Source organism: Anolis carolinensis, chromosome 4, assembly GCF_035594765.1.
Source record: "Anolis carolinensis isolate JA03-04 chromosome 4, rAnoCar3.1.pri, whole genome shotgun sequence".
In the NCBI taxonomy this organism is placed as follows: Eukaryota; Metazoa; Chordata; class Lepidosauria; order Squamata; family Dactyloidae; genus Anolis; species Anolis carolinensis.
The window spans coordinates 186126675-186152099 of record NC_085844.1 but is presented as its reverse complement, the minus strand read 5'-3'; the positions used below and the strand labels follow the sequence as shown (position 1 = coordinate 186152099).

Sequence of the window (25425 nt, the reverse complement as noted above, 5' to 3'; positions counted from 1 at the left end):
TGTCACTTAAGCCAGTAGAGGACACTGTTGCTATGATGACTTATCTTGTATTTGAAATCAGTGATGATGACAAGTTGAAACTTGTGAAAAAATTGCATAGAGTGTTGGGGAGTGGGGCTTGAAGGAATTTGAGCAATGGACTGTTGTGGTTCCTGTTAAAGTTGCTAGAACCTTTCCATTCCTTTCCACTAGCTTGGAAATGATTCTCATAAAGATCTTGCATATAGCACAGGGCAACTTTGTGGTTTTCTAAGGGAGATATCCTTTGAAGAAATACCTTGATTTTGGGAGGGGAAAATGAACTTGCTACTGTTTAAAAGGAAGCAATGGAGCCTGATAATGATTTAATGTGTAGGAATATTACCTCCTCCTTCCTCCCAGGCTTCTGCACATGTTCTGTTTTACATTTAGAACCATATCTTTCCTGTATGTGTTTTACCCACCACTTAATTGTCTTCACTGTGGTGTGAACTTAATAACTTTTCCCTCTCTATTGATTGCTTTGAGGCTCAGGTGTACAATTGTTGTACAACTGGTTTTTAGGTCTCCTTAGCTAATTCCAAACTTTTCTAGTTTTACCTTAGAAATATACAAGGATTACTTGAAATGAGATTGTTTGATATCATACATCCGTATTACAATGCAGTGAAACAAGAATTATGGCTATATTTTATTTGCCACATAGTATAACTCCCCCCACTCATCCCATTCAAGAATGCTGGGGACAAAGGGATGATCCAGTTCTCATTAACCTGGTCTCACAGCATCCTAGGCTGATACTCATACCAATACACCATACTCATATTGTGCGAAATATCTTGTGTACTCTTGACATAAGCTGTGAAATGAATCTGTGGCACACTATTAAGTGTGAAATTCTTGCTATCACACACAGCTCAGTAATGTTGGTGTATATGCAGGCAGCTATTTTTTGTTACTAGTTGTGTTTTTGCCAAAATACCGTAAAGGTACCGCATCCTGTCAGGTTTTGGAATCTGAGCAGGGTTGGCCCTAGTAAGTTTTTAGATTTTTTTTTTCGTGTCAGGAGCAACTTGAGTCGCTTCTGGAGTGAGAGAATTGGCCGTCTGCAAGGACGTTGCCCAGGGGACGGCCGGATGTTTTTGATGTTTTTACCATCCTTGTGGGAGGCTTCTCTCATGTCCCCGCATGGAGCTGGAGCTGATAGAGGGAGCTCAACCGCACTCTCCCCAGGTGGGATTCGAACCTGGCAGCTTTCAGGTCAGCAACCCAACCTTCAAGTCACTTAGTCCACTACGCCATCTGGGGGCTCCAGTTTTTAGATGAGAGACTGCCAATGAATATCAGATGTGGACTATATTTCATAGGAAACTAGCAAAATCACTCTTAAGTATTCCTTGCCCAAGAAAACCCTGTGAACTTCATGAGGTTGTCACAAGTCAACAAAGGACTTGCAGGCACATGCACATATACACTTGTATTCCTAGCTGTATTTTGTGAAACATAATTTGAGAACCTAATTTGTTGCATTTTATGCTGTCTTGCATAGGGATATGCAGTACGGGTTGATTTCATCTCTCCATATTGGTTAGTTGCCAGTATCATCGAGTTTTTCTTAATGTAAACTCACACCTGGAATACTGTGTCACACCTGGAATACTGTGTCCAATTTTGGGCACCACAGTTGAAGGGAGATGTTGACAAGCTGGAAAGTGTCCAGAGGAGGGCGACTAAAATGATTAAGGGTCTGGAGAACAAGCCCTATGAGGAGCGGCTTAAAGAGCTGGGCATGTTTAGCCTGCAGAAGAGAAGGCTGAGAGGAGACATGATAGCCATGTACAAATATGTGAAGGGAAGTCATAGGGAAGAGGGAGCAAGCTTGTTTTCTGCTGCCCTGCAGACTAGGACACGGAACAATGGCTTCAAACTACAGGAAAGGAGATTCCACCTGAACATCAGGAAGAACTTCCTCACTGTGAGAGCTGTTCGACAGTGGAACTCTCTCCCCGGGGCCGTGGTGGAGGCTCCTTCCTTGGAGGCTTTTAAGCAGAGGCTGGATGGCCATCTGTCGGGGGTGCTTTGAATGCGATTTCCTGCTTCTTAGCAGGGGTTGGACTAGATGGCCCATGTGGTCTCTTCCAACTCTACTATTCTATGATTCTATGATTCTATGATTCTATAAAAGGATGGAGCTTAGAGTCATCCATTTCATAGGTTTGTGGTGGAAACATAGAACTGAATATTTCTGTGTTTGAAGTCAGAAGCCATGCATATTTTTCATCTTTAATTCTTATGTCACAAATTACTCTTAGTCAGTTCGTGTTTAAATCTTGGGTATCACTAGGAACAAACATGATTTCTTTTGTTACATTTCAATTTCTATTTCAAATGCTACACGAAAACTGTATGGGTGGCCATACTTAACCTCTGGCTTAGAATATCCCATGCACCCCTTGGTCTTGCCCCACTAACCATGGAGGATGACTTTCAATCCACATGGAAGCAGGCGGTAGCCCCAGATCTACTACTCACTATGGATTACAATCAAGCCAAAGCACTTATTAAACAACGTATCACAGACACAGAGTGCCTCCGTTCCATCCTTCCTTATCAACAAAGATAGCAGATACCTTGCTGCCCCTATGGCCTATTTAACAAATTTAGAGGTTCTCATTCATCGAAAGGCTTTCACCCTAGCTCGTTGCCACGCTCTCCCATCCTCTGTACTCGAAGGCCGCTATTGAAAGATCCCTTTCCTAGAGAGGCTCTGCTCGTGTGACTCGGGTCACATCGAAACAATAGAACATGTGCTCCTCCAGTGCCTGTTCTACAGGGATATCCGCACCAGACTTATCTTACCCTTGATACACAAGCACTCTGGCCATTCAGGACAATTTTATACTTTCCTGATACTTTTAGATACTAATTCAGCTACAGCCTACAATGTTGCAAAGTTTTGTGCAGCAGCATACAAAATCCGTCAGGGGATGACTGGTCCCAAAAGTTAACTATATATCCAGTAATAACCTCCCTTGATTCTATAATTTGCTGATAGACCTGTGCATTGTATGTTTTTACTGTTTCCTCTTCTGCTCCTTCCTCCCTACTGTGCTTTACTATCTTCACATTTTAAATATACTAAATGTACTAAGTTCATATGTAACCGAAATAAATGATTTGATTTGAACTGTACAGCGAAGAAACCTGACAAGGGAAGAATAAGCTCCTTTGAAATGTGGCGCTAGGAGAGAGCTCTATGAATATCATGGACTGCCAGAATAACACATAAATTGTCCCAAGAGCAAACCAAGACTAAACTTTGCCTAGAAGCCAGAATGACCAAACTAAGGCTAACATACTTTGTACATATGAAGAGATGGCATTATTAATTAGAAAAGAACATAATAATCACTAAAGTTTAAGCGGTAAGAAAAATGAAAGAGCACTTTACAAGTGGATTAACTCAATCAAGAAAGTGATGGTTCTAAGCTTAGTAGGTTTGACCCTCTATGCTAATGGTTCTCGATCTGGGGTCCACAGATGTTTTTTGCCTTCAACTCCCAGAAATCCTAACAGCTGGTAAACTGGCTGGGATTTTCTGGGAGTTGTAGGCCAAATACATCTGGGGACTCCAGATTGAGAACCACTGCTCTATGCAATTACAGGATCTCTTGGGAGTCTCTCATTCATAGCATTGCCAGAAGACAAAGCTGATTTCATGGCACTGATAACAACAGCAGGATTTCCTCCATTCATTTCTAAAGACCTCCCTTCCTCCCTCCCTTCCTCTTTCTCTCAATGACATTCTCTTATATTTATTCCGTATACCTGCAGAAAAGAATGTATTATATATGTTTTGTGTATGTGTGTGTGTGTATTAGCCTTCAGTAATGTGAGACATCTCTAGCTTCAGAGACAGTTCCAGGAAGACTTAATCATAGAGGGAAGGGAACTGCTTCACAATAAAAAAATCAATAAAATAGCAATTGCCATTTATGAGTGAGGTTTGGCACTAGAAATATCCCAGCAAACTGACATAGCTGCAGAGCCAGTCAATGCATGATGTATTTGTTTCTGGTTTGCTTGATATAGTAGGTTGGTGAAATTGTTCTAATAAACAGTTGAGAGAAAAGAACTGAGGTATTTGCTTAAGTCCACTTCTTATAGTGTTGAGCCAAAAACTTGTGGATAAACCATGTGTGCAGTTCCTCTTTGTGAAGGGTTATTCATGAAAGATGTAATGGCAGGTTTGGCTAGAGGAACGGAAGATTTATGCAGACTGACAAGAGATGTTTTGTGAAGATGTTTGGTCAAATATGAAGTACAGAACTTGCAGTTCTTCAAGGTTTATGTAATGATATACTTCAACATTTCCCATGACTTCATGACTATTTGTGATTAAAAAAAGATAAAGCTGAGAAAGATACTTTATGGATTACGATGCAGAGAATCCCTCAGACTTCCATTGCAGGGTTTGCTGCATTTTTTTAAAAAAGTTTCTGATGGGATAGCCTGCTCCATTTGTGCACAGGTCTCATGTTGCTGTAAAACTCTCTGTAATAGAACATCCTGTTAGTACTACTTATAGTTGTCTTGTTAGTAGTTGCTAAGAAGTGAGACAACTGCACAAAGTTAATTAAGAAGAAGGTTTATGATAAATCTTTCAAATGTTTGGAGTTAATTCTTCTGTTCTGTGATCAGATAAATAATTCTTTGAATCTACACTTCTGGACAACATAAAATACTTTTCTCACTCAAGGTTATCTTTCTCAAGCACTAATTTGAAAAGCCTTGCTGTGCTTTGATTTGGATGTGGTGTATGGTACAGGGTTTTCCATTTCAAAAATATTCTAGTTCTATTTGTGTAGAGTTGGAGTAGTCCGTTTCCTTGTCATTTATTCTTGTTTTGATAGTTTTCATGACCCTGAAGCTTTTTATGTATGGAGTTGGTTGACAATATGTAAAGGTCTGATTTCTGGCTTGTTTAAGATGTTCAAGCTTTTCCCATGAAGCACATCCTTTTCTGCTTCAAGATCACATTCCTGTTTGTGGGAATATTCTCTAATTTGAATTTCTTGGCCCCTTTTCAAATATACTGGGGGCTCCCTCGTTTTTCCCCCAGTTTGATGAGTTTCAAATTTGGAATCTTTGTCAAATGACCCCTGAGTGGAGGAGTGCAGCTTTTCGTCTGTTGGCCCTGAACTTTTCCTACTTTATTCCTAAAAACTGAAGGGGTTTATTTGTGGGACTGCTTTACTTTGCTACAGTACCCTTTAGGTCACTAGATATATAGAAGTGTAATCTAACCTTTTTAAAGTTTAGAAATGAAATATGCTGCTTTTGGTCTAGGTACTTAATGTCATGTTTCTTTTTCTGTTTCTAACTCCAATCAGTAATGTATAGGGCAGCGAGGGGCCAGAAATGCCTTTGGACTTACAGAGCAAATTGCAGCCATTGTGAATCTGCCAGCCAAGGCCTGCAGCCATTCAAGGCAGGAGTGGAAAACCAGAAGCATTGACTGTGTCTGTTCAGCGTCAGCTTTCATTGAATAAATGTCTTGTTTGAGTCGTTGTAATGAAGAGGGAAGTGGGGCATTGCCACTTCATACAGAAAAGCTGTCTGGAAGAGCTCTTAGTTGCAAAATAGTTTAGTTTATCTCTGCTGTTTCTTCTTTCTTGAGCTTCAATCCTGGCTGCTGCTTGTTCATGCTGTCAGTAGATTGAGACAAACAAGTCTTATCTGTGTAAAGCTGTCACTGAAATTGCTGACAACTCTCTTAAGCATCTGAACCAGAAGTTTATAATATGCTTTATGTTTTGAAAGAGAGTTTTTTTTGGCCACAAACCTTCTATGTGAAAAACTGTTCAATGATTTGGCTGTCATAAGAAGAATTTTTATTTCTCATATGCTGAGCTTTGAATTGATTTAATAACCCTTACTGATTCATAAGTCAATTTAAATGAAAATAAATATCACTTTTGTAAGGGATTGTTTGGTCTGCTTTCATACATGATCATTTAAACCCTCTCTTTTGTATGCATGCAGCTATTTAGCAGAGATTTGCGTCATGTAAATTGATATGCTCATCTATTTACCTGTAACTGCAGGCGCCTCCTTTTAAAAAGGTAATTGTTCACAGAATTGTAATCTTAATCTAAAATTACTTACCTTTAAAAATCTACTCAGAAATTATTTGTGCCTTTGAATTAACACTGCGTAAACGTGACTTGGAATAATTAACATAGGTACTGGAAAATCTTCTTTGAATTACAAAGCACTATTTCTATAATCCTTTGCTTTCTTCATAAACAACCTTGGAGGCACACTCCTTCACATTATTTTTTCAAGAGCTCTGGGCACACATCAACCAAGAGTGAAAAAAAGTAAATCCTTTCTACTTGCACGTGTACATGTGCCTTCAGGCTACCTCTTGATTTTTAGTGACCCCATGATTTTCATGGTTTTTTAAAAAATAGACAAGGAGCACTCTTATATCAGTATTTTTTTCCCTTAAGGATGAAGGAGATTACTCAAAATCTGAAGAGATTTTGAAAAGAACAGGCTGCTGGGGTCCCCACCATCACAGCAAGAGAGCTTGCATTTATGTATGTATTCAGGCTTTTCCCCCAGATGTAGGTACAACCTATGCATCTGGATATGTTAGAATGATCATGATATGGGCAATTTAAAAGCTGGATCACACAGTTTTGATAAATCAAATTTAAAATCTTAAACATGATCTCCTGTTTGGCTGACCACACCTCATGAAGCCACTTGAAATAGCTTTTGGGATCTGCTTGTGGATCCCTTTCATCTTTTGTTGCTGAAGAAGTATGCTAGCTTGGGACTTGGTCCTCTGAACCGAGAAAGAGGGCTTTCTGTTCCCTGGAAAGGGCATACTGGCCTTAGCCATCAGATGTTGCCTCTCTGTGTTTTAGTGGATGCAGTAAATTTAATGTGGAACTTGAAGGAACCAGTCTTGTTATCGATCACTTTGCTTCTGTGCTGGTTTCTTTCTTTTTCTTTTTCTCATGGAGTTAAGACACTTTTGAACATATATTTATGATTTAATGGTTTAATTAGGCAAGGCTTATCATTCACAGAACTTATAGTTCTGGATCTGTCATTCTCCATGTGTTTTAAAAATGAAACAATCACTTAGGGATTTATGAAGATCCATATGTTTCTTGGCTAGGCCTCACACATGCACCTCCAGCTCTTGTGGTCCATGGAGGTAATTGTGTAATATATTGAAACACACACAGACTAAGACTGTAAAGCAAGCTCATTTTAAGGGGGTAGTTTATTAAAGTAGAAAATCCAGAATTTATTGGAAATGGTTTTTACAATCAGATGTTTCCTGTTGCTGGATCCTGTTTCTACTTTCCTTCTGTAAAAGGAATGAAAGTAAACCATGGGCCCCTTTCTCTTACCAACTAGACATACAGCTTGACTGAGACTCCATTCATGTGCTCACTTGCCAATAGCTGCCAGTGCCTCTGTTTGAATTATGCCATTAGCACTTTATAGATGACACTAGCTGTGCCCGGCCACGCGTTGCTGTGGCGAAGTCCAGTGGTATGGGAAATAAAGTATTGAGGAATTGGTGGTAGTTAAGGTCAAGGGTAAAGGTTTTCCCCAGACATTAAGTCCAGTCGTGTCTTACTCTGGAGGTTGGTGCTCATCTCCATTTCTAAGCCGAAGAGCCGGCGTTGTCCGTAGACTCCTCCAAGGTCATGTGGGATGACTGCATGGAGCTGCGTTACCTTCCCGCCGGAGCAGTACCTATTGATGCACTCACATTTGCATGTTTTCGAACTTCTGGGTTGGCAGAAGCTGGAGCTAACAGTGGGGGCTCTCTCCGCTCCCCCAATTCAAACCTGTGGCCTTTCGGTCCAGAAGTTCAGCAGCTCAGCGCTTTAACACGCTGTGCCATCAGGGGATATTATTTCCTAAAGGTTGTGAATATACAATATTTCTGATTGGTTTTTTGTTTGTTTGTTGGAGGCAAGTATGAATGCTACAATTAGGAAAAATGATTAGGATATAATGGCCTTGCAGCTTTAAAGCCTGGCTGTTTCCTCCCTGAGTGAATTTTTTGTTGGGAGGTGTTAGCTGGCCCTGATTGTTTCCTGTCTGGAATTCCCTTGTTTTCAGAGTGGTGTTGTTTGCGATATTTTATGTGCTTCTACTGTCTGTGGCCCTGAGAAAACAGAGGATTTTCCAGACTTTGATGTTGGGAATACTTTGTTGGGAGGTGTTAGCTGGCCCTGATTGTTTCCTGTCTGGAATACCCTTGTTTTCAGAGTGATGTTGTTTGCGATATTTTATGTGCTTCTACTGTCTGTGGCCCTGAGAAAACAGGATTTGCCAGACTTTGATGATGGGAATACTTTGTTGGTAGGTGTTAGCTGGCCCTGATTGTTTCCTGTGTGGAATTCCCCTGTTTATTTACTGTCCTGGTTTTAGAGATTATATTGTTCTGCATTATTCTATCCCAGTAATTATTTCATATTAAAGAAGAATCTCACTTATCCAACATACGCTTATACAATGTTCTGGATTATCCAACGCAGTCTGCCTTTTCATAATCAATGTTTTTGTAGTCAGTGTTTTAAATTCATTGTGATATTTTAGTGGTAAATTTGTAAATACAGTGCAGTAGAGTCTCACTTATCCAACATAAACGGGCCGGCAGAACGTTGGATAAGCGAATATGTTGGATAATGAGGAATTAAGGATAACCCTATTAAACATCAAATTAAGTTATGATTTTACAAATTAAGCACCAAAACATCATGTTAGACAACAAATTTGTCAGAAAAAGTAGTTCATTCATGGAACTACTTTTTCTGTCAAATTTGTTGTATAATATGATGTTTTGGTGCTTAATTTGTATAACGATTACCTAATTTGATGTTTAATTGTCTTTTCCTGAATCCCTTCTTATTATCCAACATATTCACTTATCCTGCCGGCCTGTTTACGTTGAATAAGTGAGACTCTACTGTATATTTCTAATCTTATATTATCTGCTCAGAACTGGATTATATGAGGCCCCTTCTTCACAGCTGTATAAAATGCACACTGAAGTGGATTATATGGCAGTGTGGAGTCAAGATAATCCAGTGCAAAGCAGATAATGTAAGATTATAAATGGGTTATATAGCTGTGTGGAAGGGCCTTGAGTCTACACTGCCATATAATCCAGTGCAAATTAGATAATCTGTGGAAGAAGCCTAAGTGAGGCCTAAATCTGCCTGTCCCCTAACTGAAACCTGGCTGTCCCTTGGTTGCTAGGCAACCAAGTGGGCAGAGATTAGCCCTCTAAACTGGCAGCAATTGGATAAAAAAAATTATTGCTCTCCCTCTAATTAGGACTTTATTTTTCTTTTCTTTTTGTTGTATCAACCTTGAGGCGTGGATGATGGATTGTGTTGTTAAATTTTGAGGTTGGGGGGCCTGTACTTTTGTTGTTTTGTGAATTGCCGTGATGCCATCACTCTTTTATATATATAGACTAGCTGTGCCCAGCCACGCGTTGCTGTGGCAAAGAATGGTGGTATGGGAAATAAAGTATTGAGGAATTGGTGGTAGTTAAGGTAAAGGGTAAACGTTTTCCTATGACATTAAGCCCAGTCATGTATGATTCTGGGGGTTGGTGCTCATCTCCATTTCTAAGCCAAAGAGCCGGCGTTGTCTGTAGACTCCTCCAAGGTCATGTGGGATGACTGCATGGAGTGGCGTTACCTTCCCACCGGAGCAGTACCTATTGATGCACTCACATTTACATGTTTTTGAACTTCTGGGTTGGCAGAAGCTGGGGCTAACAGTGGGGGCTCTGTCAGTTCCCCCAATTCAAACCTGCGGCTTTTCGGTCCAGAAGTTCAGCAGCTCAGCGCTTTAACATGCTGTGCCATCAGGGGACATTATTTCCTAAAGGTTGTGAATATGCAATATTTCTGATTGTTTTTTTTTTGTCTGTTGGAGGCAAGTATGAATGCTGCAATTAGGAAAAATGATTAGGATGTAATGGCCTTGCAGATTTAAAGCCTAGCTGTTTCCTCCCTGAGTGATTTGTTTGTTGGGAGGTGTTAGCTGGCCCTGATTGTTTCCTGTCTGGAATTACCTTGTTTTCAGAGTGGTGTTGTTTGCGATATTTTATGTGCTTCTACTGTCTGTGGCCCTGAGAAAACAGAGGATTGGCCAGACTTTGATGATGGGAATCCTTTGTTGGGAGGTGTTAGCTGGCCCTGATTGTTTTCTGTGTGGAATTCCCCTATTTTCAGAGTGTTGTTCTTTATTTAGTGTTCTGATTTTAGAGATTGTATTGTTCTGTTTTATTAAACCACATTAATTTTTTTATATTCTGATTTTAGTGTTTTTGAATACTTGGAGCCAGATTGTATTCATTTTCACGGTTGACCGCAACACAATAATAATAATAATAATAATAATAATAATAATAATAATAATAATAGTAAGGATAGTAATGATAGTAATAATAATGACTTTGGTAATACATAGTGCTTCACTGCCTTCTCAGCTTCCTTTCTGGAAGAATCCTTTCTTGGGAGGTGTTAGCTGGCCCTGATTGTTTCCTTTGTGGAATTTCCAATTTCCTTGCTTTATTTGCTTTCTTTATTTCTTTATTACTGTCCTGGTTTTAGAGATTATATTGTTCTGCATTATTCTATCCTAGAAATTATTTCATATCAAAGTAGAATCTCACTTATCCAACATTCGCTTATACAATGTTCTGGATTATCCAACACAGTCTGCCTTTTCATAATCAATGTTTTTGTAGTCAGTGTTTCAAATTCATTGTGATATTTTACTGGTAAATTTGTAAATACAGTACAGTAGAGTCTCACTTATCCAACATAAGTGGGCTGGCAAAATGTTGGATAACCGAATATGTTGGATAATAAGGAGGCGTTAAGGAAAAGCCTATTAAATATCAAATTAGGTTATGATTTTACAAATGAAACACCAAAACATCATGTTAGACAACAAATTTGGCAGAAAAAGTAGTTCAATATGCAGTAATGCTATGTAGTAATTACTGTATTTATGAATTTAGCACCAAAATATCACAATATATTGAAAACATTGACTACAAAAATGTGTTGGATAATCCAGAACGTTGGATAAGCGAGTGTTGGATAAGTGAGACTCTACTGTAATTACTACATAGCATTACTGCGCATGGAACTACCTTTTCTGTCAAATTTGTTGTATAATATGATGTTTTGGTGCTTAATTTGTATAACGATTACCTAATTTGATGTTTAATCAGCTTTTCCTGAATCCCTTCTTATTATCCAATATATTTACTTATCCTGCCGGCCTGTTTATGTTGGATAAGTGAGAGTCTACTGTATATTTCTAATCTTATATTATCTGCTCAGAACTGGATTATATGAGGCCCTTTCTTCACAGTTGTATAAAATGCCCACTGAAGTGGATTATCTGGCAGTGTGGAGTCAAGATAATCCAGTGCAAAGCAGATAATATAAGATTATAAATGGGTTATATAGCTGTGTGGAAGGGCCTTGAGTCTACACTGCCATATATTCCAGTGCAAATTAGATAATCTGTGGAAGAAGCCTAAGTGAGGCCTAAATTTGCCTGTCCCCTAACTGAAACCTGGCTGTCCCTTGGTTGCTAGGCAACGAAGTGGGCAGAGATTAGCCCTCTAAACTGGCAGCAATTGGATAAAAACAATTATTGCTCTCCCTCTAATTAGGACTTTATTTTTCTTTTCTTTTTGTTGTATCAACCTAGAGGCGTGGATGATGGGTTGTGTTGTCAAATTTCGAGGTTGGGGGGCCTGTAGTTTTGTTGTTTTGTCCACTGCCCTGATGCCATCACTCTTTTATATATATAGATTACAAGGTTTTCTGCAGAGTTCTTTCTGTGTGTGTGAGAGAGAAAGTGTGTGAGCAGATGGATGTTGGGTAGATCCTGCTTTCATGAAGTCTTCAGATTCTATATATGTACACTTTGGTTCTTGTAGGATCTGTTAAGATAGTTTACTAGACCCTAATTAGGATATTTGATAAGGGAAATTATCTCTGAGGTTCTGTTGGGAAAGGCTACATTTCAATTGCAATAACATGGCTTAGCTGCAATTTTATTTTTTTCTGCCCATAGTTTCATGTTTTTTTGTTATATGTACCTTGAATTGTGATTAATAGTATAATTCACTTCCTGTGTAAATTGATGCATTCCACGTATTTCAAAGAAGTTGGCAATGTATCTGCAAAAGTCAAAAAATGTATCGTGATCTATAGAATTTTAAATAACTTTCTTCTTTTAAATAACTTTCTAAGCAAGATTTATGAACTGATGGGAGCAATCTCCCAAAGACCTGAACAACACTGGTGGACAGGAACAGAGGTCAGTTGGTGCTGTTTCACTCAACAAACTAACTCTAGGTGGAGGACCATGGTGTCTAAGTTTCCTTGTTAATTGATAGCAGCTAGATACATTCTTTACATGGGCAGGAAAAGGAAAAACATAAGATATGTTGTTAAAGGTGGGTTATGTTTTCTGGCATTGTCACTGGAAATTATTATATAAAACCAAAGAGCCCAGTAGAGTGAACAAAGCTATTTTTTTGCAGATTACAGCACATATTTTCTTGACTATCCACTAACACATATAGTAGTTACCTGCTAGCTCTTAAAGGGGTCTTGGTTTCAATGCAATCTTAAACCAGTGGCATAGATGAAACCGAGGGAGTTCGTTAGATCAAGACATTTACATTCTAAAGCCTTCAAGAAAAGTTAAGCAGCTGTCAAGAGCTAGAGACATTGTGCCTGCTCCATGTGATTGATTCAATAGGTCGTGACACACCTGTCCTTTGGTACACTGTGGCCCCATGAAGAAGGTGCCTGCTAACTCTCTGCCCATGAATAGGGGTTATTGCAGTAGGGGAGGAGAGCAACTCTGTAACTCAGAGCTTTCCAAACATTTAATGTTGGTGACAAACTTGCATCATATTGCGATACAGTAATTCAGTTTTACTAGCAAACTGGCAGTTCAACAAATCCCTTACGAGAGATATGGACATATACATAAATTGTAATAATGAAATGTATGAGGACACAATGTATCTCATGAAAACCTTTCATTTATATTTTTAAAATATATGATCTATAAGAAAATATACATTTCTAATTTTTTTTTTCATTTCTCCTTACGTTCACATGGCATCCCAACACTGCAGCAGACACACTAATGTATTGTGACAAGCAGTTTGGAAACATCTGCAGAAACTGGCCTATTCCCTCTCCATGGTTTCAAATTGTAGTGGCTGGAAACCTGTACAGTTTTATGAAAACATTAAATAGAATTAATGCATTTTAGGTTGCAATAGTCTCAGTTCATAGAATCATAGAATAGTAGAGTTGGAAGAGACCTCATGGGCCATCCAGTCCAACCCCCTGCCAAGTAGCAGGAAATCGCATTCAAAGCACCCCCGACAGATGGCCATCCAGCCTCTGCTTAAAAGCCTCCAAAGAAGGAGCGTCCACCACCGGGGGAGAGAGTTCCACTGCCGAACAGCTCTCACAGTGAGGAAGTTCTTCCTGATGTTCAGGTGGAATCTCCTTTCCTGTAGTTTGAAGCCATTGTTCCACATCCTAGTCTGCAGGGCAGCAGCAAACAAAGTTGCACATTCAATGACAATAATTTAGCAAATCAGGAAGCTAGTTCTAAGCACAATGGAAGAGCTGCCACTTCTCCTTCTTTGACCGCTATAATGGCATTTCGTTGTTCATGGAGGAGCTTTCAGCCTGACCCGTGTTCAGGTGCCAAGAAAGGTATCTGACACACAATTTTTACAATTATGAATTAAAGCCTTATATTGTAATTTTGCTACTGATGCTTGGTTTGATGTAGTACAGTTTAAAAGGTTTATGTGCACTTGTATTTACTGTATTTGCCTTAGTATTTCTGTGAGCAGAATCTAACTTGGAGAGGAGATCTAAAGGGTTCTGGCAGTATACTCAGAATTGGCTGCATAAATTAGCAGGGCACTGCTCCAAGAAGTATCACATCATGTGTTAACCATGCCTTTTAAAGGACTTATTCACAGATTATGGTGTGTATGATTTTAGGAATTGCTAGAGCCTAATTCTATTTTTGTATCAAGTAGGCTCTGTGGCTAGAACGGAGATTGATGCTGCAAAAATATTTGGATTTGTGTATGCTTTTCAGAAGTTTCTGAGTTTGGTAATTGCCTTTATTAGGGTAGATTTTTAGCTGGCATTTTATACCAAAATTGCAACTTGAATAAATATTGAATTTCCATGTTTCTTTTCTTAGGATATCTGCTTTCTATGAACATTAAAGCTGCACGCATATCTTCACAGGAGTTCCTGCACTCCAGGTCACTTCAGTTATAAACTCCTATGCAGAACCTTGGGATCAAATATGCACATTGGTATTTTGGTTTTGCATGTAGTCATTGCCTTTATTTTTTGTATACTGCATAATCTGTATTCATCCTGTAATCACTATCATGCACTGAAATATGTTAGGAAGAACTTTGAAATGTTGGCCAAACTAATTATGAACTGGTGAAATGGCCTGGGCAATTATCATGGTTACTTCTAAACATTCTTTCCTACTCTCAAAAGCCCATTTCTGAAGAATTTGAGCAATGAAATAAGCATAGTAGCTAAGACAGGTATAGGCAAAGGCAGACCTCCCAAGATTTCTGGTTCCCAGGTTTTTGAAACAATGACAACAACAAAACAGCTTGACCAACAAAACAGCTTGACCTCCGACATTGCTGAAATAAAGTATATGTCAGGAGAAGGACCAGGAGCAGATTTTTGTATGAAAGGAATTTAGTCTTAGTTTAGGTCTAGCAGTCAAAAGCTAAAAAAAAATGTTGCAGATCAGGGTGCTGAGCTTGTGGTTCTCCAGGTGTTGATAAACCACTTCACCCAAAACACTGCCATTGGTCAAGCTGATTAGAGATGATAAGGAAACTGTCCAACAATATTTGGATGATTGCATGATTTCCAACCATGTTCTAAATGCTGTATTTCATCGCATAATACTCGCCATTGCATAATAGTTGCATCCCCATTTTTTGGGTCCCTGTTTTGATATTTTCAAATTTCTTGCATCCGTGATTTGTTGATAGATAGCCTCCCTCCTTGTAAACACTCATCTGTTTGCCCTTCCACCTGCCTGTCCAAAGACCCACCTGTTCATTTCACTCACTCATGTATCCACTGCCCACACACCCACCCACTCTATCCACCCACCCACCCACTCAGTTAGCTTAAAGTAACTGGCATTTCTAATGCATTGTATAGATCGGAAGATGATACACTGTTTAATGTCTCCTCCTCTTTATAGCTTTAAAAAGTTTTTTAAATTAGTGGCATTAATGTTTGGGGAATGGTGAAGGGGACTGGAGAAATACCTATGTTTAGGATGCAGAAACAAGCCTCCATTAAACAATTCAGAATTCAGAACAGCTCAAGCTAGGAAAGATTGAGATCTTACTATAGCTATGTGTGCCTGCCTGCAACAAGCAATAAAGTAGCAAGTATGTCCAGAATCCCTTACTGAGCATACATAAAAGAGGGAAAGCAGATTAAGTCTTATCAGCATAAAGGTAATATTTATAAGTAAAGGTAAAGGTTTCCCCTGATGTTAAGTCCATTGTGACCGACTCTGGGGGTTGGTGCTCATCTCCATTTCTAAGCCGAAGAGCCGGCGTTGTCCAAAGACACCTCCAAGGTCATGTGGCCGGCATGACTGCAAGGAGCACCGTTACCTTCCCGCCAGAGCGGTACCTATTGATCTACTCGCATTTGCATGTTTTCGAACTGCTAGGTTGGCAGGAGCTGGGGTTAACAGCGGGAGCTCATTCCACTCCTGAGATTTGAACCTGGGACCTTTTGGTCCGCAAGATCAGTAGCTCAGCGTTTTAACACACTCTGCCATCAGGGGCCCCCTAATATTTATAAGAGTGATCATTAAAATGTGAATCATAAGAAAAGTGGAGGCTAATGAAAAAAGTAATCTCTGGAGGCAGTTTGGAAGAAGACTTCAGATAGTCTTAAGAAGATTCAAAAGGTTTTCTCATTTCATGTGTGAACATTCTGAATTTTAAATTTAAAAAGTTTGTTGAAACATGTTGAATTGCTCTTCCTTTTTGTGGTGTAGGAATATTCCATGTTATTTCTGCTTGTGCTACCAGATAAAAGTGGATCCTATATTCTTAAAGTCTGATGACTGTTGAGGTTGAACAGTGATGGAGGAATATCTGTAACAAAAAGAACACATTCTAGCAGTTATTTCAGAGCCTATTCTTACATTGCAGTAGGGAACTTATTCTTCTATCACCATAGGATCTGTGCAGTGCTGGAGAGTGGAGGGCTTTTTACAATTTGGCATTTTGTGCCCCTTTAGATTGGTTTGGAAAACAATTTTTAGATAACAACGCTCATTTCTATTCCAACCAATTCCACATTCACTGTAGATTTGGGCTTGAACAGTACTTGTCACCTCTTTGGATGATTACCTGGGTTACCTTTGATAACCTGGGTTACCTTCAATCTTTTTTCAGGCTGGTATTTTACAAGACTTACTAATTTGGGATATATAACAAATTGTGTTCCCTATGGGATCAGCAGTGACACTTTCTTATCACTCTTTGTATAGCCCCTTATCTGTCCTGGAAATTAATGTTTCAGTAATGTGTGCGCCAGTGTAACAAAACAGTGGGGCTTCTTATAGCCAATTACTCTGTTGTGTTCTGCACATCTAAGCTGTAGTGATCAATGATAAGTATCATGGTTACACTGAGCTGTAATCTTAGCAAATATTTTAGAGGTAAGTAGTATACCATATTTGTACATACATCCATGGCAGAAGCCTATGAGAAATGTCTAGTGTTGGCCAAAGAAAATCTCAAAAACAGCGAGTGATATATTTTGAGTACAAGCCAGCATCCACTTTGGAATAGCCTATATCTAAAGGTTAAAAAAACCTTCCAGTTTGTAGTGAATGTGCCTGTTTTGAAAAGACTGATCTCCACAGTGGCGTCCAAGAGCTGAATTTATTTAAAAGTGCTTCCATATTAGTGTTAGTGACTTAGTATATTTGGCTTGGATTCCAAAGAATGGCATTTCTATGGCATGTTATATGAAAACTCTAGCAATCTTTTATTAAATTTATATTACCCCTGTGAGACTAGTTGGTTTGTTTTGTGATTTTTCAGGACTCCAATACACTGTATAATCCGTATATACAGACCTAAACCTTGAAAATAAATATAGTTTATTGCTATCAACGCTTTATTTCTTTGACAATGCAAAGGAAAAGAAAGTGGGAAATGAAAGTGTCCTGAAATCCAAGATAAATAGAATTAAGGTTCAATTATCCAAGGCCCCTTCTACACTGCCATATAAAATCCAGATTATATGCTTTGAACTGGATTATATGGAAGTGTAGACTGAGGGCCCTATATCCCAGGATCTGATCCCAGGTTTTCTGCTTTAAACTGTATTATATGCATCTGCACTGCCAGATAATCTGAGATAAACAGAAAACCTGGGATCACATCCTTGGATATAGGGCCTGTCTGGAAGGGCCCTTAGATAATCCAGTTCAAAGCAGATAATATGGATGATGAAGTAGGAGAGAACCATGTAATAAATCTTAGTTTTTTTTGAAGAAAAAGTAGGTTATCAATATAATTCTTAAAAGCAGGGTTTGTGAATCAAAGAGATCGATTGAATGTGTATATATTTTGAATAAGAACTGTCAAACAGCAAACCTATTGGCATATTTTGTTGAAGGCACATTGGAAAAGCTATGATCCTGCTTTGGAAAAATAATAGATTTCTTCTCTAAAGGTTATCAACCTCTTTTGCTTCATTTTTATGTGCTATTCATTTCAGTTTAGTAATCTCTGTGATTTGCACAAATGGGGTTTCTGTGCCTCTGCAGTGCATCATTTGGAGCCTCTTAAAGCTATTATGTATGTGCCCCCCTCCTCTCCTGGTTCATATGACCAGCTTGATTCCAGCTCAAAGCATCAGTTCGTTTTCATCTGCCATGGCATCATGATCAAAGGAATTGTTGGTGAGCTCTTTACTTATCTCGCTTAGCCAACATTCTGGATTATCCAATGCATTTTTGTAGTCAATGTTTTCAAAACATCGTGATATTTTGGTGCTAAATTCGTAAATACAGTAATTATTACATAGCATTACTGCGTACTGAACTACTTTTTCTGTCAAATTTGTTGTATAACATGATGTTTTGGTGCTTGTCACAGACAGAACGCCACCAGATAAGATTCAACACAGTTTATTAAGGATACAGAACCAAAAATGCCCGTAAAAGACAAAGGGCTAGGCAAAGACTCGCCTTCAATATGAAAAGACACTAAAAAACAGTTCAAAAGATAAACCGGATTAAACGGGAGTTTAATCCGGGTTAAACCAAAAATGCTTACTTCAGCCTGGCTCTTAAAACAAACAAAAACTGGTAAACTAAGATTCAATGAAACGTAAATAACTGGCAGCAGATTACTCTCTGCTACTCAACAGCTGTGGTTGATTAACTAAGTTGTTACTCCTCCGTGCAGCAAGCGAACTCCGGGTCCAAACACATCAATCAGGGCAGAAGCAGTCAGCGGGGTCCCAATCCGGTCCAAGGTCGAAGGCCAGGTACAGACGTCTTTAGTTCACCAGTTCCACCGATAATCACAGAAGGGATAGTCCGAGGTCGTAGTCAGTCAGTCAGTCAGTCAGTCAGTCCAGCGTCAATCCAGAGTAGGCAATTAATGTCCGTCAAAAAGACGACGGAGGTCCAAGCTATTAAGATTAAACACAAGTTGCACAGGAAAAGCCCACACAGTTCCTCCCGCCGTCTATGCCCAGTGTCCTTGGTAACTTACGTATTCAGCAAACGAATCACACCCGTCTTCAGGAAATTCCCAACAAGAGCCCAAGCGTTCGTCCAGATTACCTTGCCCAACGCAATTAGCCCTGGATTCTAAACCCCATTTTATGCCAGTTTACAACTCCTCATCGCTGTCAGCTGTTACCCTAATTCCAGGTGCCTCATCATCATCCTCCTCATCAGAGCTAAAACAACTTTGACTACGCCCCATAGCATCCCCAGCTGTGGATCCCGTCCCATCCCTCCAGCTCGTCCACGGGTCTAATCCTGCAACTCCCCAGTCGCCTCCCATACTATCATTGCCGGTGGCACCCAAATCCTCCCTCACACGAGTCCATTCCATGTCATCCTCCTCTGAGCTAACCATCTCTTCCTCCATTCCCTCGGTAAAACCCTCAAAGGAGTCTTCGTCAGTTGGTTCTGCAAATAAGTCCCGCAGCCGTTTCCTTTCTCGCTCCTCAAGAGAGTCTGACTCCCGAGGAGTCTTACGACCACGTCTCCCAGTATCGGAGCCATAAGGCTCAACCATAACAGTGCTTAATTTGTAAAATCATAACCTAATTTGATGTTTAATAGGCTTTTCCTTAATCCCTCCTTATTATCCAACATATTCACTTATCCAACGTTCTGCCGGCCCGTTTATGTTGGATAAGTGAGACTCTACTGTATTTGGTTATATTTCTATTTTTTATACTCTTTTTGAACTATGCCTTGGCTTTGTTCTGGATTTTATCTTTTGGCTACATTGGGACTGCTCAACTGATTTTGACTTGTCTTAGAAGTTTGGTTCTGGTGGCCTACCACGTCTTTTTCCAGTTCTGTTAAGAAATAAATCTCCTGCAGGGCAAAAAAAATTTCCAATACTTCCTTGTTATTGGTTTGCAAAACTGAGATGGAGTACTGTTCCTGTGTTTCTCCAATATCAATTCGGTCTCTTGATCTGGAAGCTCTTGCCTCTCTCCCTCAAAGCATACTTCCAAGGCAAAGAATATGGATTAATCCTGAGACTTAATCCTGACAAGACAGAGGTCCTCCAAGTCAGTCGTATGTCTGATCGGGGTATTGGGTGGCAACCTGTGCTTGACGGGGTTGCACTCCCCCTGAAGGCGCAGGTCCGCAGCTTGGGGGTCCTCCTGGATTCGGGGCTGACGCTTGAGGCCCAGGTGTCGGCTGTGGCCGGGAGGGCCTTTGCACAATTAAAACTTGTGCGCCAGCTGCGACCATACCTCGAGAAGTCTGATCTGACTACGGTGGTCCACGCCTTAGTTACCTCTAGACTGGATTATTGCAATGCGCTCTACATGGGGCTGCCTTTGAAGTCGGCCCGGAAATTGCAATTAGTTCAGCGCTCGGTAGCCAGGCTTTTAACAGGAGCAAACTACAGGGCGCGTTCTGTTTAAGGAGCTCCATTGGCTGCCGTTTGTTTTCCGGGCCCAATTCAAGGTGCAGGTTATCACCTACAAAGCCCTAAATGGTTTGGGACCCACCTACCTTAGAGACCGCATCTCCCCCTATAAACCTGCACGATCTCTTCGCTCTTCGGGGGAGGCCCTCCTCTCACTCCCACCACCTTCGCAGTTGCGGCTGGTGGGGACGAGACAGAGGGCCTTCTCCGCTGTGGCCCCCCGCCTCTGGAACTCACTCCCGAGGGAGATTAGACAGGCCCCCACCCTCCTTGCCTTTCGAAAAAGCCTTAAAACCTGGCTTTTCCAGAGGGCCTTCGACGACTAATTTTTGGGGGTTGATTTGTCTGCCCATTTAATTTAATTAGAGAGTGTTCTGCCATGATTATTGATACCTTGCTGAGTACTTCTGCCACAAAGCTACAGAAGCCCTCTATTTCGGCCTAGAACTGTTTTATCTCCTTGTTTTTAACATGTGATGTATGTATTGATTGTATGACTGCTTTTCATGTTTGATTTTACAATGTGTAATTTGTCACTGTTTTTATTATTGCTGTGAGCCGCCCCGAGTCCCCTCGGGGAGATGGGGCAGGATATAAGAATAAATTTATTATTATTATTATTATTATTATTATTATTATTATTATTATTATTATCCTTATCTATATCACTGTCTCCTTTGCCATATGATTTGGATCAGGGAGTGGAAGACATGGCCTGACCATTGATGTTCAATGGGCACTAGCTTTTGAACAGCCATTAACAGGACTGAAAATCTCAGAGATTCTTTTTCTGTTACTCTACTCATATGAAGAGTCTACATGTTTCATCCCAGTATTTTTTGAAGTGGATTGCTTTCACCATTCAACTGGTATCCTCAGTTATTCTTGGTCCACGTCTAGGAGTGTTTGAAACTAATTGTAGGCAAAATGTCTCATGGCCAGAATGACAAGTACATATGTGAACAATTTACAATAACATAAATAAAGATATATCATTGTACTAAGGTTTAACAATAATAGGCAAAAACTCCCAATTGATGAAAAATAATTATGAACAAAAATGGAAGGGAATGAAAAATGACTTGGACAATTGGAAAAATTTGAAGCTATCTCTTTTTGGCAGAATTTCAATTATCAAAATGAACGTGTTATCCAAACTGTTCTACTCATTCCAGTCTCTCCCAATTATAAGGAATCTAAGCATTTTCAATATTTGGCATAAAGACATTTCCAAATTCATATGGCAAAATAATAGATGATAAAAAGAGGTGGATTTGGCCTACCGGACTTATGACTCTACAATGAAGCTGCGGGCCTAAGTTGGATTAGAGAATGGACGACTCTAAAAAGGCGAAGCATTCTGACCTTGGAGGCATTTGACTTACAGAGGGGGTGGCATGCCTATACATGGTATGATAAGTCAAAGATAGAAAGAAACTTCTCTAACCATTTTATTCTAGCTGGCCTGATAAAAATTTGGGATAGATACAAATTTAACTTTATACGCAAACCCCTTTATGGGCATCTCCTTTGGAAGCCTTCCAAAGGAGAGAACTGGGATGGCGAACCTGGCCTACCTATGATGATCTGCTAATAAAACAAAAAGGGAAATTTGAATTAAAAGAGGAAAGAGATATTAAACTTACGTTTCCGAAGTGCTCCTGGTTCCACTATAGACAGGTGTATGACCTATTCAGGAAAGAAAAAGAGACAGGTTTCGCAGACAGAAATGTCTTCTGGGACAATGTAATGAAGAGCGATCAAAAATTAATTACAAAATTATATAAAAACCTATTAGAGTGGGCTACAGTGCATGGTGAAATGGGCCCAGAATGTGGGACACCAGATCCAATTAAAAAGTTGGGAGAAGGTTTGGAACCAGGGCCTTAGATATACCTATGCATATGACATGCGAGAGAATTGGTTAAAAATGCAATACAGGTGGTATATTAACCCCTACCAAAATTTCTAAATGTTATAAGAACACATCTGACAAATGTTGGAAGTGCGAGCAACAAACGGACACTTTTTTTCACTTATGGTGGACTTGTCCAAAAGCCCAACTCTATTGGAAAGACATAAACGAAGCCATACAAACAATTTTAAAGATAAAAATTAAAAGAGAACCTGAGTATTTCTTACTTGGAATGTTAGACATTGAACATGATAAAAATAAAGAGATCCTGTTCAACTACCTGGTCACTGCTGCGAGAATAACATATGCCAGGTTTTAGAGGTGAAAGGAGACTCCAAATAAGGAGGAATGGTTAAATAAAGTCATGGAGGTGATGAACATGGATATACTTACATATTGGTTATCTCCAAGCCAAGGTTTACCAAAGAAAGAAACCAACTGGGACCTGGTAAAGGACTATTTAAAACAAATGAAATTTAATCCTATCTGCTGAACAGATACAGTCTTAGAAACTGATGAGGACGAAGGGGATGTGATGATTTACCGATTTCTATGAACACCTAAAAAAAAACTATGATGAACCAGTTAAAGTCAGATGGAAGTCAACTATTTTTTTCCCTTTTTACCATATATTTATAATTTTTTTCCTTTTTTCTCTTTTTTCTTCTTCTTTTATCTCATTTCCTACTTTCTATTAATAATAAGTGTTCTCCCACTTTCGATGTGAAAATTTTATTACTTGCTAACATATACTTCTTCTCTTTTTTAAATCTTCAAATATAAAATTTCCAATAAAAATATTTCAAAAAAATGTACTAATTTTTCAAGCCCTCCCTTCTTTTTTTGAGTAAAACTGAGCTGAAAAATTAGGTGAAGCTCCCAGTTATTCTCCTCATTTTCAAAGGCACTTTATATATGTTTGCATTTGTTTTTGTTACCAGGGGAAAATGCTAAAGCCAAAGAGAATCTCTGGGAAGTTGAATCCTCCTTGAGGGTGTAGTGGGCTATTTCTATTTTTGGACTTACTGGGTTTTTTTTTCATCTTAGTGGTGTTATTTTGAAGATGAAAAAGTTTGTAAACAGTGGCTTTTTATCACTTGTATTCTGTAGCTCTGAGCACATGGATTGTCCTATATGTAATGTGTATACATCATAAAAAAGATATCTTGTCATGTCAGAAGGCCTCCCATGATCTTTTCCCCCCAGTTTTCTGTTACATTGGGAAGTTGTCCTATAGGCATCATTTCTGACAGATTTTAGGAGACGTATTCAACAGATTTTAGTATTCCAAAAGACATTCCTGAACAACTTCACTTGAGGTAGAACCTACTATTATGTAGATGTATATCAAACATCAATCTTGTTTATACTTCATATGTTTATCATCTCTGCACACCTGATATGAAGAAGCATTAACTTGTTTTGACTAGTTTAATCCATCCTTTCTGTCATAAAAGAGTAAGTTATACAGTGAAATATCTACAGTACCTCTGTACTCTCCCTGAAATGTTTGTACTTTTTTAAAAGGCAGGAGATAGTTTTCCCACACTGATCTTTCACCATGTGCTGCCTTTCAGATCCAGACAGGACTGCTTCTTCCTGGAAGGGACATAATTCTGGGCCAGAGATATTTAAAGCCTACTTCAGTGTGGATTGATCAGCTACATGTGCAGCACACAAAAATGTCATGGTTAGAATTTCCCTACTGCATGTGTAGCCAGCACACAACTTTTATTGAGGAAGAGGAAATAGGAGCCTCTTGTAAACAAGCAATGGATTTATATGACAAAGGAAAAATGAACTTGTACTCTTGTGTTACAGATTCAGTGGTTCTTTCCTCTGACTCCGCTGGACGTTCAATAGGCTCAGGTACAACATCCTCTCCCCTTCCCCTCTCACATAAAAAAAGATTGCCATTTAATTTATATTTGACAGCCATGTTGGGAGGCAGATTAAGAGGCTGCCCGGTCTTGTTCAGGATTACTCTTTAAGACAGCTGTTGAGAGAAATGTGATGGATTCTTATCTTGAACATGAAGTTTTAAAACATTACTTAGTGTGACATGGAAATTCAAAGCCATTTTGGGTGGAACTGCTTGTTCCATCCTGTTGCAATGTTATTGCTTCATTTCATGTATTTGACAAAACACTTATTCTAGGAGGTAGACGCTGTGGGCACATTTACATGCATTGAGAAGGCAAACATTCTGGCCTTTTTAATAATGGTATAAATGAGTAGTATATTTGTGTATTGCTCCTATCTCATTCTTAACATTATGTAAGCACATATAAAGTGAACTGAGAAAGCTTAATATGATAATGGCAGTTAATTGCACCTAAATAAGCAAAAACTCATTCAACAAGAAACCTCAAATACTTTTCTTTCCTGGTTTATCTGCTGATAAGAAGGGAGAGGCAAACCAAAAGTGAATAAACTGCATACATTTGTAATGCTAATACCTCTCAGTGTGGTTAAATAATCTTGGCCCCATGGTTTAGTAATACATATCAACCTGGCTGTTAGAAACATGGCTCTATCTTCCATACAATAACTAGATGCAAAGCAGACTCTCGATTAACTGGCACCTGTGGGGATTGGTAGATGCCAGATAAATGGAGTTTCTAGTTTCTTGTGAGATGCTATTAAAATAGGCCTAATACTATACCATGCCATAAACCTTTTATTGATAATAATATTAGTAAAGGTAAAGGTTTCCCCCGACATGAAGTCTAGTCGTGTCTGACTGGAGGATGGTGTTCATCTCCATTTCTAAGCCAAAGAGCTGGCGTTGTCCATAGATGCCTCCAAGGTCATGTGGCTGGCAAGACTGCATGGAGCGCTGTGACCTTCCTGCTGGAAGGTACCTATTGATCTACTCACATTTGCATGTTTTTGAACTGCTAGGTTGGCAGAAGCTGGGCTAACAGGGAGAGCTCACCCCACTCTCCAGATTCATTTTGGTCGGCAAGTTCAACAGCTCAGCGGTTTAACCCACTACGCCATCGGGGGCTCCGATATTGATATTAAAGTGCGGTAATTAAAAGCAAATAAAGACAAAACTTAACATAATTTAACATAGTTGTACTGTATTATAAAACAACTTTGTGAATGCAATATGCAATTTTAGTAATTTTTTGATGGTTGTTTGAGAGTCCCAGTTGCTTGAGTTCCAGTTAACTGA

At 39.3% G+C, this 25425-nt stretch overlaps 1 protein-coding gene across 8 annotated transcripts in view; it reads left to right on the top strand.

Annotated features, from left to right (window-relative positions):
* st3gal3 (ST3 beta-galactoside alpha-2,3-sialyltransferase 3) overlaps positions 1-25425 on the top strand; it is a 303637-nt gene that overhangs the window by 60082 nt on the left and 218130 nt on the right. For 6 of the 8 annotated variants that reach the window (XM_003220201.4, XM_062979659.1, XM_008109490.3 and 3 more), the window contains exon 3: positions 24066-24113. The exons of the other annotated variants lie outside the window; for them this stretch is intronic. In XM_003220201.4, the coding sequence (XP_003220249.1) occupies positions 24066-24113 (48 nt within the window). The remainder of the gene's footprint in view (positions 1-24065; positions 24114-25425) is intronic. 8 annotated transcript variants of the gene reach the window in all.